The sequence below is a fragment of the Polyodon spathula genome, chromosome 7 (genome assembly GCF_017654505.1).
Source record: "Polyodon spathula isolate WHYD16114869_AA chromosome 7, ASM1765450v1, whole genome shotgun sequence".
Taxonomy (NCBI): domain Eukaryota; kingdom Metazoa; phylum Chordata; class Actinopteri; order Acipenseriformes; family Polyodontidae; genus Polyodon; species Polyodon spathula.
The window spans coordinates 43,643,439-43,660,553 of record NC_054540.1 but is presented as its reverse complement, the minus strand read 5'-3'; the positions used below and the strand labels follow the sequence as shown (position 1 = coordinate 43,660,553).

The 17,115-nt window shown below is 40.7% G+C and overlaps 1 protein-coding gene across 2 annotated transcripts in view; it reads left to right on the top strand.

The window, feature by feature from the left end:
- LOC121318639 (V-set and immunoglobulin domain-containing protein 1-like) overlaps positions 1–16,815 on the top strand; it is an 18,800-nt gene extending 1,985 nt beyond the window's left edge. Inside the window, exons 2-8 of one of the 2 annotated variants that reach the window (XM_041255533.1) lie at positions 2,250–2,413; positions 9,298–9,405; positions 10,529–10,727; positions 11,228–11,383; positions 13,249–13,365; positions 14,228–14,366; positions 15,490–16,815. In XM_041255533.1, coding sequence (XP_041111467.1) covers positions 2,250–2,413; positions 9,298–9,405; positions 10,529–10,727; positions 11,228–11,383; positions 13,249–13,365; positions 14,228–14,366; positions 15,490–15,649 — 1,043 coding nt within the window. In that variant the 3' untranslated portion in view covers positions 15,650–16,815. The remainder of the gene's footprint in view (positions 1–2,249; positions 2,414–9,297; positions 9,406–10,528; positions 10,728–11,227; positions 11,384–13,248; positions 13,366–14,227; positions 14,367–15,489) is intronic. The other variant, XM_041255534.1, reaches the window with a different exon arrangement.
- Positions 16,816–17,115: the final 300 nt, after the last annotated feature.

Below are 17,115 nucleotides of genomic sequence, written 5' to 3'. Positions count from 1 at the left end.
ATTTCTATTTAAAGTGCAGCAATAATTATTCATAATTATCGGCATTACATTGGTGCTTTTTATGAAATTACATACGATTGCTACATAACATCCTACTAGCTACTGCACTGCAGCCTAACTGTAGTCTTATTCAGAAGCACTGTACAAAAAAGAAATGTTACAGTAACAATTTTAAACTGTAGCTTGGTACTGTTACTACAGTAGTACTTTCCCCAACAAAAGATCCAAGTTGAACACCGAAACTACAATACTGTACAAAGAGCATTTTCCCGATGTAGTTGAAGCTGAATATTTTTGATCTTAAAATAATAAAATAAAATCTACAACAGAAAAAGTCCCTGTATCCTGAACCGTAACGTTTCTTGCAGTCGCTCTGTTAACTTTACAGAAGCTTGCTAGCTACTTCAGCTGCATAAAGTAATCTAACCTTATTTGGATGGTACCTTCATGTCTTGATAGCACAGTCTTTGAGCATCTCCCCCCGTGGAAAGCGATAGGAGACGACAAAATAATAATTTAAGAAAAGTAGAAGAATTTTTTCTTTTCTTAGGAGGTTCCATATTATTTTCCTTCAGCACAGCAAATCTACTGTGCACTATAGGCGTCTATTTTTTTTTTTTTTTTTAAGGGATAGGGCACCTTAACAACTTTGGCTTGACAGCATCCAGATTTGATCCAAAACATGTCAAAAGTGATAGTTAGGGAATTTATCTGAACTTTGATTGCTGTGTATAATTAATTTCCACCAAATTAAATTCACAATTTTTTAACGAAAATGTTCAGAAAATGTAATAATAAAGTGAATGATCAGAAAGAGGGTGGGGGTTGAGGGTGTGCTTTGGGGGGCCACACTTTGGGAACCCCTGCTTTAGATGATATCTTTGTTCATAGTCATGTATAAATTCTGTTGTAGAAACATATACAAACATGATTTCCTCTGCATACATTTCAAGCAGTGTAGTCGTGCTCATTAATGAGGCCTGCATTCAGTACTGAGGCCACCCTCTGCAGTTTCAAGTGTATCATACCTTGTTAAGTGGCCTAGACCAACATGCTGTAAACTACCCATTGCCTTTTCTTCAATGTCTCTGGCAACTTGGATTCATCAAGGATGTAAAAACTTAAAAAACAAAGATGGAAACTAAAACTAAAAACCCAGTCAGTTTGCTTCAAAGAATGACATCCCAAAAAATAAATAAAGTGCTCAGTGTTAGAAAATGTAAATAACTTGATTATATTAAAAAAAAAAAGTACTCCTTCAGTAGTAAGGCTTATCTTAAAATCCCTTTACTGACAATGTTCAGAGTTCCGTGTTTATTGTCTACCATTATAATGAATATATGTATTATAAATCCTGTCTGGTATTGTATATACTGGCTGGGTGTCCAGTAAAAGGCTCAAATATCTGTTCAAATTCTCAATTCTTAGCCAGTCACCAGGTCCCCACCAGCTACTGGAATTTTCAATAGAGATGTTTGGGAAGTTACTTTTAAAAAAGAAAATCTGTTGCAGTTGCGCGTAACTTGAACAAAACTGCAGCTAGTTACATTACTTTGAAAAAAAAAAAAATGTTCCAGTTAAAACAGTTGCTTTTTACAGTTTGCATTTTACAGAGATATTTTTTCTCGGTTTGGTCAGGCTGCAGCTCAAAATATTCTTTGAATAACCAGCTATCGAACCCACTCCTTAAGTCCTCTGACGTTATTTTCTAGCACATTCATATTTCCACGTTATGTATTAGCCGTTTTCCTTTTTTTTTTTATGAAATTAAAAGTAATTATGTTTTCACATAAATTGTCTGAAAAAGGAACTGTCACAGTTCCAGGTTACTAAAAAATGTAATGAGATCAATCAATCAGTCTTTATTTTATAGAGCACCTTTCATAGTGGAACACCGTCACAAAGCGTTGTACAAGATGGAGTAAACACAAGAAAATCCACAATACTTCAAATAAAGAAATGTAGAAAACATGATATATAGTGGAAAGTACATAATACATGATAACAGTACACTAAATACAATGAGAAGTGCATAATACATGAAATAGTACAATAAATACAGTGGAAAGTGCAGAATACATGAAGATGACAGCAATGCGTTCCATGAAGTGCATGCCTGTCCAACACATGTGAAATAGTGAAATTATGGTAATGTTTAACTGTTTGTTTGACTGATTGTCACAGTTTACTCTGCTGTGTGTTGCTATCTCTGTGTGCTTTGTAATGTTTCTCTATTGTTTTTGTTGCAGGCAGCAGTCATTTAGTAACTGTGAAGGTTCTAAACCAACGCCTCAATGTGACTGATGGAGGGAGCGCCACTCTGCAGTGCACCTATACAACTAATATAGACACAACAACCAATTTAAACATTCAGTGGACCTTTCACCAGGCAAACTCACAAAAAACTGATCAGGTAAATGGTTTCTAATCATGTCAACTCTGATAATATATTCTGAATGTCTTTTCTCTTGTGAGATATAGAATACGGTGGCCAGCTCTGTCTGCTCATCAAATCAAAATATGGCAGATAAATTAAGGAGGACGTAATCCAAAACGTCCAGATATATGTCTTTTTTTTATCAGTTATTCACATTTGTGTACACCTACATTACCTTTTTCTTTTTGATTTTGCTCCTTTTGGTACACTGCAGTTTTCTTTTTTCAAAATATTTTATATATATATATATATATATATATATATATATATATATATATATATATATATATATATATATATATATAGAGAGAGAGAGAGAGAGAGAGAGAGAGAGAGAGAGAGAGAGAGAGAGAGAGAGAGAGAGAGAGAGGGAGAGAGAGATGTAAACAATAAAAAGTTTTTCTCATGTATATAAGAAAATGCAGGGCTTTTGACCGAAATCTCCTGAAATAAATAATTTTTTAATCAATTAAATTTTTTGTGTACATGCAGAAAAACGCTTTAAAGTTTTTGTACACTGCTGTTATACCTCTTTTCAAACCTATTGTGGAAGGGTGGTGGGTAATTCACTGACACAGGAGACAGACAGGTATCACAACACAGCAGTGATACAGACAGACAACACCACATAGGTGCCCAGTTTTATTATTACCGATTCTTTGATTTGTCTTAGCCCGCAGAGGGCGCAGTTGTGCGAGGCCTGACTATCACTGATCATAGACAAGACCACGAAAATACCGATACTGGTACGGAAATCAACTGCGGGAGCACTTGCAGGTGCTCAAATAATAATGAAAACAAAAAGAAAGAAAACACGGTAATAAAACTACAAATAAAAGGTGCTGCACTTGCCAGGTATAACCTGGTCGTCGCTACCCGCATGACCCGAGTCACCAACCTACACTCCCTGCTCCCTCCACCTACTAGCCACAATACTTCGGGGTTCTGCCCAAGGTTTCCAGCTACCACTGTGTCTCTCTGTGGTTTAATTTTGCTCCTTTTTCTTTCCTCCCGGGTTGTTTTCTCCCAGCCGTTCTTAATCCTGGAACTGCGCTTCCGTACTCTCAGCACGTCTAAAAGGGCAGACCTGAGGAAACAGTAGAGCGTTATCTTATAGGGCTAACAATCTCCCCAAGACCCGCCTCCCAGCCACTCAGAGAGAGGGAAAGTCCACACACCCCCTTTCCCACCTCCCCGTGTCACTGCCATGACTCACAGGAGGGTACTGGATAACTGCTGCCCTCTTCCTTCAGCAGTATCAACACAACAGCAGAGTCAGCACAGATCTCCCCATTATCTCCCTCAGAATGACACCACCGGTTCCTTCGAAAATCTTACACCCTCATGCCTTCCCGAGAGAAAAAATCAGCATTTTGATGCAGCTTTCCTGTTCTGTGGACTACCCTGAAGGAATAGGGCTGCAGGGCCAAGTACCATCGTGTGATTCTGGCATTGCTATCTCTCATTCGGTGAAGCCATGCGAAGGGCATGATCTGTAACTAAGGTGAAATGTCACCCCAGGAGGTAGTACTGGACTTGACTGCCCACTTTACCATGAGACACTCCTTGTCGATGGTGCTATAATTTTTCTTGCTAGGAAGGAGCTTCCTGCTGGTGATCAGGTCCGGGTGCTCGCTTCCCTGAACCTCCTCAGACAACACTGCCCTGAGACCTGTCTCTGACGCATCCGTCTGTAGGGTGAAATCCGGGCTGCACAGCACTGGCTTGCTACACAGCCTCCGCTTCAAGGCGAGAAAGGCCCATGGGCATGACTCTGTCCACTGAACCATATTTGGGGCAGCCTTCCGGGTGAGATCTGTCAAAGGAGCAGCGAGTGTGGCGAAGCTCGGAATGAAATTCCTATAATAGCCAGCTAGTCCCAAGAAAGAGTGCACCTGGTTTTTTGTCGCTGGAAGCAGCCAGTTAGCCAAGGCTTTCACCTTAGTAACTAGCAGTCTGATCTGTCCCCTCCCTACTCGATACCCCAAATATTCCGACCCACTCTTCCAAATGGCACACTTCTTTGGGTTAGCAGTGAGCCCAGCCTCCCGCAAGGATTACAACACTGCCGCCACATTACACAGATGACTCGGGCAATCCTCATTGTGGATAACCTCGTCATCTATGTAAACAGCAGCATACTGCTGATGGGGCAGCAAGATACGATCCATCATCCACTGGAAAGTGACGGGTGCTCCGTGCAACCCAAAGGGCATGGTCCTAAATTGGTATAACCCGAGGGGAGTCAAAAACGTCGTCCTCTCTCTAGATTCTGGGGTCAGGGGTATCTGCCAGTACCCCTTTGTTATCCAGTATCATCATAAAATGAGCTGTGCCTAGATGCTCCAGCAATTAATTTACCCGGGGCATCGGACAAGTGTCAAACTTCGATTTCTCATTGAGTCATCTGAAGTCAATGCAATCCATCCGGCTTATCGACTTAAACAACCGGACTGTTCCTGTCACTTTGGGACTCTTCTATTACCCCCAGTCTAAGCATTTCATCAATTTCCGTCTTTATTTCCTGTCTTTTACATTTAGCTTTACGGTACAGCCTCTGGCGAACATGGCACCAATATTAATGCGAAGATGGGCTACACGAGTCTGCCCCGGGACTGGAGAGAACACGTCAGGAAATTCCGCCACCAGACCGTGAGCCTGACATTTCTGTGCTGGTGTCAGATTCTCCACAATCTGTACCGACCCTTTTCTTGCCAACACAGATCAGGTCCTAGGTCGGGGACGTCATCTGTATGCTCTACTAGCAACGCCTCCAGTTGTAACCAAGGCTTCAAGAGGTTTATATGATAAGTGTGTTTCTCTCTCCGTCGCTCTGGCTGGCAGATCTCATCGTCCACCTTCCCAACCTGGCTTGTAACCTCAAAGGGTCCTTGCCACTTAGCCAAGAGTTTCGACTCGGAACTGGGTAAATATAGAAGTACCTTATCCAACGGCTAAAATGTGTCCAACCGGGCTCCTCGGTTGTAATGTGTCTCCTGTCTGTGTTGAACATGCTGCAATTTGTCATGCTCCCATTTCCCAACAGAAAAAAAGGTGTTTGTGCAGATCTAACACATACCGGATGGTATTGGTCAAATTATCCTGCTGTTCCTCCCACATCTCTCCGACCCGATTGAGCACGCCCCGGGGTCTCCGCCTGTACAACAGCTCGAATGGTGAAAACCCAGTGGAAGCCTGGGGTACCTCTCTGATCGCAAAGAGAAGGGGAGGAATCAGCTGGTCCCAGTAATGCATATCACTATGAATAAACCTGCGCAACATGCTCTTAAGGGTCTTATTAAAGCATTCCACAAGACCATCGGTCTGAGGATGAAACACCGAGGTCCTAATGGTCTTAATTCCCAAAAGCTTACATCAAAAGTTCCATCAATTAGCCAGGACATAAAATTGGTGCCTTTCTCGGTCAGTATTTCTTTGGTGATCCCCACCTGGGAGAAAACCTTCACAAGCTCATTGGCAATAGACTTAGCAGACATAGATCGGAGGGGAATAGCTTCTGGATAACAAGTAGCATAATCAAAAATGACCAGTAGATGGGTGTATCCTGCTGCTCTCCTTTCCAGTGGCCAAACTCTGTCCATTCCAATACGCTCAAATGGAGCTTCCACTAGGGGCAAAGGCACCAGTGGGGCTTGTGTGACGGCTCTAGGGCTAGCCTTCTGACATTCCACACAATGCTCACAAAAACGGTTGACATCGCCATCCAGCCCCAGCCAAAAGAACCATGACAGAAGCTTTGCTTTAGTTTTATTCCTTCCCAAATGACCAGACAGGGGAATAGCTTGAGCAAGCTGCAACAAAGCCTCCTTAAAGGGCTGAGGAATGAACAACTGATGACGCACTTCCCTCATCTGGGGTAATTTATCAACACGGTACAGAAGGTCTCGATTAATTTCGAAGTGAGGGTACGTGGCGGCGCGTCTAGGCTCGATGACCCAACCATTAACTACAGCTGCTTGGTCAAAGAGCCTGCCCAGCACGTTGTCACAGGTCGGTCCCGAGCGGTGGCAGCCAGGCCAGACCCCTGTGCTGGCTCTGTGCCTGGGTTTTTGTACCATCCACTGTCACAGGAATAACAAAACCCTTCTGCTGAAGTGACTGAAATAATTGAATGTGCTTACCTGGCTGGCCAAGGTCACACTCCATCATGGGGCAATCCCGGGTGATGTGGCCCACCTCCCTGCACGTCGAACACATCGGTGGACTGGTTTCTCGCCGCGAGGCTTCGGCAAGAGGTGGAAAAACCAAAGCTATAAAAGGGGCTCGCCAATAAGGTGACCGAGCGAGACCCTGGTTCGACACCCCAGAAGCCCATGGGTAGCCCCACCCTGCTTCGGTTCCCGGCCGGGAGCTCCGACCGACACCCCACGACCAAATCTTTGACTGCCCCTTCCTCCCCAATCCTTTCCCCCTCTCTTGGGCCAGTTGATCTGGTAGACACACTCCTTCCAGGCAGTCTCGTGGACGTTGGTTCTGCTGCCTGGTACTGTTCTGCCAATTCGACCGCCCGGCCCAGAGTATCAGGTTCCTGCCGCTGGACCCATAGTTGAGGTCCCGGAGCTAGACACTCCAAGAACCGCTCCACCACAATAAACTCCACCAACCTGGCTTTGGTGGTTGCGTCCGGATTCAGCCAGCCCATGGCATAATCTTTTAGGCGGTGGACAATAGCTCGTGGGTGCTTCCCTGCTGCAAACTATTCCTCCTGGGACTTTTTTCACTAGCCCTCCAGGGTAGCCCCCACGCGATTTTATAAATAAATTTAATAAATTTTAGAATATTTATTTTATGTCTACCTTGTAAATAAAGATTAAAAACAAATCTAATAAAAAAAGGTCTAATAAAAAAAGTTCCCATTTCAATGTGTGCTGCCCAAGCAGGAATGTAATTACAGCTGATGGTGTCTTCAATTTGTAAATGTTAGAAAATCTACATTATTTTTTTATTGATATTTAAGTTGATAATTATTTGAGCTGGCACGGTGAAGTTGTTCAGAGCAGAGTCCCGAACAGCAACTTAAAGCAACTGTGATCAACATTATTTCATTTTTGGAGGAAGGATACGTCACCCAGGTTAAAGGCAAATGAAAGCCTCAGTGTGCGGAGCCTTTACTTTTACTGTGAATTAACATTTTTTCAGCATGAGAAATAGATTAGTTTTAACACGAGAAATATATAGAGGATAATTAAAGAAAGCACTTTAAAGATTATAATATTGTTATATTAATTTCGCCACCAAAAAATAAAATAAAACAAGGCAACATATGAAATTATTTGTGCAGGAGTCGCTCTCCACAGCAAAGAAAAAACATTGACAACTTTAGCCCTTTAAACTCAGGTATATGGGATTTGTAGCTCCGACCAAGAACGTCTGTCAGCAATGATTCTTTGTTTGTTGCAAAGAAGAAGAGTCAGGCTTCAATTCCACACCAAATTCGATACGATATGATACTATACGATACTCTGCCAAATAAGGATTGTAGAGCTGTGCGCACATCAAACTTCAAAGATGGGTGTGTGCACAGACATGCACTGCAGACATAGTCTGATGTTTTGGCTTATATCTCTGTCCAGGAAGGTCTGTCAGCGGTGATTCTTTGTAGAAGAAGAGGAGCCAGGCTTCAGTTCAAGTTCAGTTCAGTTCAAATTCGATGCGATACTCGGTTAAACAAGGATTTTAGAGCCATGAGCACATCAAAACAAAAACACTTTTGCCAATAAAAATACAAAATTGCAAACAATGTTCGCATTCTGCTCATTTTTGGTGCTATTGGGCTGAAAAATTTGTGGAACTTCCCAACATGTAGGACTATAATATAAACTCAAAAATTTCAATATACATGTTTTCATGGTTTATTTTATAAAAAACTGATAATTTTTGTAAATGCGTTTTTTTTCTCACATTTTCTCATCTGTGAGTTTGAAGGAAGCACTTTTTATTCCAGATTCCAACATAATATGAAATAAAAATTAGTGCTTTAAATTTTGATATAAATAACATGCTTTTTGGACTTTTACAGGGAAAAGGCAATTTGGCAAAAATAGGTGAAAATTGCTTGGAGTGTAAGGGTTAAAAACAGTGGCTTTGGTAAGCATACACAAAGACAGAACTAACAATGTAAATGATGGAAAAAAAAACAAAAAACATGGACATGTTTATAACAAAGAATTAGCACAGAGAAGCCAGCCGACTGTATATGTGAGAGTGAATGTTTCTACATATGTCATTTTGTAACATTGCCATTTCATGTAATTTGTGTCTGAATCAGTAAATAACTGTAGAATTTAAAACAAATAGCTAGCCTTTAGTAAGGTTATTAAAGCTGAACAAATGCTTTGTAGACAGCTGTTTAATATTCTTTATCAATGTAAAGCACATACACTTTTAGAAAAGCTCCGACACCATTGCACCTTTCACCCGTTTTATACACTTGCACCAGCTAACCTCTTTGTAGTTTTGCTACATCTTTGTGTAGATTTGCTTTGTCTTTGTAGATTTGCTACATCTTTGTGTAGATTTGCTACGTCTCTGTGTAGATTTGCTACGTCTTTGTGTAAATTTGCTACGTCTTTGTGTAGATTTGCTACGTCTTTGAGTAAATTTGCTACGTCTTTGTGTAGGTTTGCTACGTCTATGTAGAGTTGCTGCGTCTATGTAGAGTTGCTACATCTTTGTGTAGATTTGCTATGTCTTTGCACTTCTTGGCCACTGTAGTGTGTGGATGTTACTACAGTGCAACCACATTGTAGTTAGAGACACTTCAAGTATTACCAGTGTATAGTGGTAGAATTTAAGGGTAGAACGTGGATTTGAAGTAAGCAAGTTTTCATCCAATGCAGCCCACACTGTGCCTAAGTGTTGACAGTTCGGACAAGTCTTCCGAGAGCCACTGTCTCAAGACCGTGTATGGCACTGATAAACGGGGGAGATGTAGCTGGAAAAACCAGGTAAGAAACCATTCATAGCATGTACTGACCAATAGAAGTTGGGCAAGTAGAGCAACATTTCAACTGATATTTTCTGATAAGACAGCGCATAATGGGTCACGGTGTCATGTAGGCTGGTGTAGATGTATAGAATGGGTCACAGTGTGATGTACGCTGGTGTAGATGTATAGAATGGGTTACAGTGTCATGTAGGCTGGTGTAGATGTACAGAATGGGTTACAGTGTGATGTAGGCTGGTGTAGATGTATAGAATGGGTCACAGTGTGATGTACACTGGTGTAGATGCATAGAATGGGTCACAGTGTCATGTAGGCTAGTGTAGATGTATAGAATGGATTACAGTGTGATGTAGGCTGGTGTAGATGTATAGAATGGTTCACAGTATGATGTAGGCTGGTGTAGAGGTACAGAATGGGTCACACTGTGATGTAGGCTGGGGTAGATATAGAATAGAGACTGTTGTCTGTTGAGTTGATCTAAACAATGTAAGATCTAAATATTCCTAACTTTTAAATATTACATTTGGCCCAAACCTCTAATGTTACTGACTTTTAAAGACTAAAACACAATTAAGAAATCAAAATCCATTTATTTTAATGATTTAAACAATCACAGCATTTACAAATTTCTACCGTTTCACCCCATTGTGTGCTTGCAAAAATCATTTTGGATGTTTATACTGTTTTGACAAGCATTATCTACCTGTTCATCCTGGATTGTTCTGTAACATAGCTGGCTTCTTGTGCTAGTGCCCCATGGAGACCCAGTTGAAGGGTTGATGTGGGCTGGGTGGGGCTTCCCTATTCTATTCCCTGGTTGAGCCTTTTTCTTTGTTTGCATTTCTCCTCTAGCTATGACAAAAACAGAGTCAACTCTGCAGAGAGCTGCAACTCTAAATACTCCCTCCCTTTATATTAAGCACAGACTTCTAGATTTATAATTATACTCGCTAACGCCAGGCTTCCAGATTTACAATTATACACGCTAACGCCAGGCTTCCAGATTTACAATTATACACGCTAACGCCAGGCTTCCAGATTTACAATTCTACATGCAGGAGCTGCTACACTGCTGCTCCCACCGTGCTGCTTGTGGTTTAAATCACTCCATTCCCTACCTTCAGATCTATTACTATGAAGGTGGACAGTCCTACAGTCTGGGGAGCTTTGAAAACAGGATCAAAGCAGCAACATACCCAAACAACGCAACGATAACCATCAGCAACATGCAGCCACCCGACTCCGGTGTCTACATCTGTGAGGTGAACAACCCACCGGACTTCCAGGGCAACAACCAAGGCTTGTTCTTTGTTTCTGTATTAGGTAATACAATTTGAGTTGTTAGTCAGAAATTTAAATTCAGTACACAACCTTAAAGCAATGTACTAAGAAATGTCTTTTCAAAGAGATTTTATAAGCAAGATTTTAAAAGAGGCACAGACTATGCTTGTCTAAAAGGTGTAGGCAATTTCAAAACATAATGTACGACCAGGGATGAATGGAGATAATAATTCCTTGAGATATATTTGAAAAACATAATTCAACCCCCTATAGGTAAGTAGTAAGAATTTATAATGAGCAGGAATTCTAAATGGTACCGTAAGTCAGTGTAGTGAGAGCCAATCCGGTGTGATATGATCATATTTCTTAGACACAGTTAATTCTTGCAGTGGCAATTTGAACAATCTGAACATGTAGTGAAGGTAATCCACTCTGCTGAGGTCTCTTTGTCAGAATTAGATCTGTCTTTCTCTGTCTGGGCAAGTTGTTCTTGCTTTGAGGCTCCAGCCTGTTTGACACTGATCAATGTTTCTTCCTTGAAGTCGAGCCATCAAAACCACTTTGTGCCATCCATGGGACACCAGAATCAGGTCACCGGGTATCCCTGTCCTGTCACTCACAGCAAGGAAACCCCGCCCCTACCTATACCTGGAGTAAAATCAATGATGGGGTTGCCACAAAACCACTGGGACAAATGGGTAACTCTTAATTTCCAATAGCTCTTTTGGCTTGTTGTTGATTTTGTAATGCGTCCCGGGATGCTTGTACATGAAGGTTGCTGTATCCCCTTCAATCACTGTGTTTATAAGTGTACCATGTTAAGTTTCCTATGTATGTATATATTTTAAATTCACAGTGTTATTTTTTAAAGTTTTGACTTTCTTCATAGAGTTCACACAAACTCTTCCAAAATTCCTAAAATTGTAATTCAAAAATTGTGACCGAAGGGGATATAAATGAAATTGGTGTGGTATAGTATGGTATGGAATAGTGTGGTGTGATGTGGTATGGAATAGTGTGGTGTGGTGTGGTGTGGTGTGGTATAGTATGGTGTGGTATGGAATAGTGTGGTGTGGTATGGAATAGTGTGGTGTGGTGTGGTGTGGTGTGGTGTATTGTGGTATGGAATAGTGTGGTGTGGTGTGTTGTGGTATGGAATAGTGTGGTGTAGTGTGGTATGGTATGGAATAGTGTGTGGTGTGGTGTAGTGTGGTATGGTATGGAATAGTGTGTGGTGTAGTGTAGTGTGGTATGGTATGGAATAGTGTGGTGTGGTGTAGTGTGGTATGGTATGGAATAGTGTGGTGTGGTGTGTGTGGTATGGTATGGAATAGTGTGGTGTGGTGTGGTGTACTGTGGTATGGAATAGTGTAGTGTGGTGTGTTTTGGTATGGAATAGTGTGGTGTAGTGAGGTATGGTATGGAATAGTGTGGTGTAGTGTGGTATGGTATGGAATAGTGTGTGGTGTGGTGTAGTGTGGTATGGTATGGAATAGTGTGTGGCGTAGTGTAGTGTGGTATGGTATGGAATAGTGTGTGGTGTAGTGTAGTGTGGTGTGGTATGGCATGGAATAGTGTGGTGTTGTGTAGTGTGGTGTGGTTTGGTATGGAATAGTGTGTGGTGTAGTGTGGTATGGTATGAAATAGTGTGGTGTGGTGTATTGTGGTATGGTATGGTATGGTATGGAATAGTGTGGTGTGGTATAGTGTGGTATGGAATAGTGTGGTGTGGTGTGGTATAGTGTGGTATGGTATGGAATAGTGTGGTGTGGTATAGTATGGTATGGAATAGTGTGGTGTGGTGTGGTATAGTGTGGTATGGTATGGAATAGTGTGGTGTGGTATAGTATGGTATGGAATAGTGTGTGGTATAGTGTGGTATGGTATGGAATAGTGTGGTGTTGTGTAGTGTGGTGTGGTTTGGTATGGAATAGTGTGTGGTGTAGTGTGGTATGGTATGAAATAGTGTGGTGTGGTGTATTGTGGTATGGTATGGTATGGTATGGAATAGTGTGGTGTGGTATAGTGTGGTATGGAATAGTGTGGTGTGGTTTGGTATAGTGTGGTATGGTATGGAATAGTGTGGTGTGGTATAGTATGGTATGGAATAGTGTGTGGTATAGTGTGGTATGGTATGGAATAGTGTGGTGTGGTATAGTATGGTATGGAATAGTGTGGTGTGGTATAGTATAGTATGGTATGGAATAGTGTGGTGTGGTATAGTATGGTATGGAATAGTGTGGTGTGGTGTGGTATAGTGTGGTATGGTATGGCATGGTATCGTAAATACAGATTGTGTTTAAAATGTTATGCAACTCAACAATACGATGGTATATCAATGATTACTATTTCATATCTATTACTTTTGAAAGAATAATAATTCCTAATGAATCTTCTTAAATAACTGCTTTTTTTTTTGCTTATTTAACATTTATTGTGAAGAACAGCATGCTTTCATGCTTTTGAGTAAATTTTCTTATCAGTAACAAATTGATGCTTTTCCTTTCATTTTCAGTGTCTATTTATTTTTTGATTTAGCAAAAACGTGTTCTTTTTTTCTCAGATATCATAACTGGCAGTATGACGATTGGAAATCTGTCCCAGTTTGAAACCGGTACTTATCAGTGCAATGCTTCCAACAGCCAGGGGTTCTCTATCTGCACAGTGGAGCTCTCTGAAGGTAATGGCTGGACTCAGTGTCACTGCATCTCACTGTGAGCCTGCTCTCCACATGCATTTAACTCAGTATCCCCTCATCTCACTGTGAGCCTGGTCTCCACATGCATTTCATTGTCAATGGATCTCACTGGGAGCCAGCTCTCCACATGCATTTAACTCAGTGTCACTGCACCTCACTGGGAGCCTGCTCTCCACATGCATTTAACTCAGAGCTGCACAATCAGACCCATTCTACCTGACCTTCAATATCGATAGCACAATCCAGTCTGGATTCAATCCACAATTAGACTGCTGGGCTTATCAGTCACTTGTTTACTGAGATATACCAGGAAGTCATTTCATTATCTAAACAGCGGTGGATCTAATACTGCCACCCTTTGTTGTACAACAAAGCATAGATGAACATGGTAAAGAACACAGTACGGTAAACTATTATAAACTACTGTATGACAAACTGTTGATCTATTATGTAAATGCCCACTATTGACAAATCACAAAAAATAATCTTTTCACCATGTTTTGTTTTGATAGCTCTCAAACGGCAAAAGTCCCAAATGATGTCTTTACAGATTTGATATTAAAATTCCACTGACCACATATGTTTCAAATGATGTACTCATTGCACACATGTGCAGACTCACAATGGGCCCGATTTTCCATTTAAATATCCCAGTTTAAAGGGACATGAAAAATACAAATACATGTAAAATGAAAAATATATAAAGTGTGAGAATAGAATTTTGCAGTGTACTAAAATTAAATAAGTCATGCCTTGTTATTATAGCACAGGGAATAACCGGCCCCTTTGTCTGTTGTAGGACAAAGTATTTCCTACAATGCAATAATATCACATAATATCACAGGTGCACATGAAGGAGCTATCGTTGGAGCCGTGATCGGGGCTGTTGTGATTGCAGTCATTATAGGGACGGTTGTCTGGTTTATCTCAAGCAAGAAGAAGGGGAAATATAACAAGAATAAATCCGCTGGTACTGAACTGCAGTAAGTGCAATACTTTGTGATATCATTTTGTATTTTCTTTGATTACTTGAGGTTAAATAAAAGATCTAAATTATGTTCATATAGCTGTTGTTTTTAAAAAAAAATATGTCTCAATCCTAAAATTGTAGCTGGTGCAAAAATGTTGGCCATAACTGTATATAGTTAAAGTAAGTTTAAAGTTTGATTGATAGTCATATTCTTTACTCCTCTGTGAGCTATACAACAAGTGTCCGTTAAGCAAACGTGCATTATACAAGGCATGTTAAATTAAAGTGTTCCGTCATGTGCATAAAGCACAAGGATCACACAGTACACAGGGTACACATTACTTATGTTGCATGCGTGACATTTTTCAATAGATGTGCCGAAGCTCTACCACTCATGAAATGCCCTGTTGTGTAAGGTATACAAATTGCCACCTAATTTGCCCAATCTAGCTAATTCTGATTAACTACACAATATACACATCTGTCTTTATTTATTGCTACATATCAAGCAACACTGAGGTGCCTCAGCTAAACTAAACAGCCAGCCTTGTGCACACAAATACAGGGAAACCCTCTTAAGACTGACAGCAATTCAAGTCCCCAGCAATTCACCTAGTAAAGGCACTACTGTGTGGAGAGCAGAAAAGTAATGTGCAAAGGAGCTCCCTGCTCTGAATCCTGGCAATGCTGAGTTGACAATCTTGCTTGTGGGATGATATGAGATGATCTGAAGTTTTCTTCGCTGTATTACACAAGGCAAATAAAAACTGACCCTATTAAATTCAAAACTTCATAAAAAATAGGGTACCACCAGACTGCAGGGAATGTCATGTAATTACATTGTAATACATCGGTAGTTACCAATGGTACCTGCTCTTGCACAGTAACCGGCTTATAACATAGTAACAGCAGGGTTGAGGCCATTTCCATGTTACTACTCACTTATTCCATCGGTAGTTACCATGTCATAATTATTATACTTATTATTTCATAATGTATGCCTCATAATCTAAATAGTGTGGCTGTGGATAAAGCAAAGGCAGACTTGTACATTACAATGTATTACTGAGGCAAATCTCACAATACTGTATACACAGATGGAACTGATATGAATGTTTCTATTTACTTAACAAAAGGACAAAAGCTCAAAGCGATAGTGCTGTGAGGTATCAAGATATCCCCACTGTGGAGACGGCTCCTGTCCAGGCCCATGCTGTGGAGGTCCAGAAGGAGGAGCCCCGTGTTCTGGGGGAGGAGCAGGAGGATCTGCAGAACAGTACATCTGTGGAAGCATAAGAGGGGCGAGAGGAACAGGGGGCTATGCAAACCCAGCAGGCCAGCACTGAGGTGATGCAGGGCGATTGTAAAAAGCCAGTAGCTTCAAATGTCATTTTATGAGTCTGTTCACCTTTCCCTTCTTTGAAGGATGTTTGCAATCATTTTGATGAGTTCTAGGTTTTGATGCTCTAGTATTGAGTTATTAGCATTTGTTCTCTATATCTGTCTTTACCTGGCTTGGGACTTGCTTTGAGTCTGTCTGTAAGATTATAGCTGCCTAGCACTGAACAGATCTCATTCCAGCCAATAGGGTGAGTAGATGGGACCAGCCAAGTGGAAGAGTCATTTTGTCACATGAGGAAGTTGTTCAGTGTGGGCAATTGTAATTCCCAGTCAAGCTCACAGACAGATACACTCAGATATAGGGAAAATTTAACTCAATATTCGATCTATGGAACCCAGAATCACTCACCATAGTTTCATATATCATAAAAAAGACAAGGGAACATTTGAAGCTGCTCGCTCTTTTATTACTTGAACGTTGGCTGACCGTTTAGCTGTATGTATCCTGCAGTTGTTCCCCTCCATGGGTGATTTAAAGAGCCTCTCATTGACATGACTAATAGACAGCACAGCCGTGGCCAGCTATTCACTCACTGCTGATCTACTGAAGGCTTCAGCATATCCGCAATGATACAGTGAAACTTTATAAAACCTGGGACTTCAATGCAATGGATGCTTAGTTCTGTTGGTAACATGAGCTTCAGCATGTGACACCTGCTGGTGAAAAATAGTATTTCAGAAGTAATCTGTGAAGTTCCAGTTTTAAATCAGATAACTCCTTATAGTGTTCAAAATGGGTTAACCAAACCCCTGAGCACATTGACCCCAGTTACGCTGCAGATTACAGCGCATCACACTATATCATTTTTATAGCTAGCCATGGCTGCCCTGTAGTTTACTGACTGTTTGCTTTACAGTTGTTTTTTAAGTGTTCTGGTAACAAGCTCTTCCAATGGTGTTTTAATTTTATTTTATTTACATTTTTTAAGATTTCATATTCAATTAAGTTCAATTAACAGTTAAGAAAATACTCCAATATGATTATGCCTGATTATGCATGTTACAATGTTATGTTGATAACAAGGGTGGCTTTGTTTGGGACAGCATGTTTCACTGTCATTGAAAATAAAATAAATATTTTAAAAAATGCTGTGTTTATGTTTGCGTTGTTTTATTTTTAAAAGAGGAATAGGAACTTTCAATCAATAATTTCCATAAAATGAACAGCACAGTGCTTACCATGAAATATCAAAGAAGTGTTAATTAATATCTATCTAACGGCTACACTTTGTGAGGTATATTATAAGATTTTAATTGAATATATCTCAGGGTAAATTAAACTCCAACACAGTTAAAAAGTATTTCAACGCATTATTGTATTTTAATACAAAACAGCGTCCATTGTTCCCAGTTCAATGCAA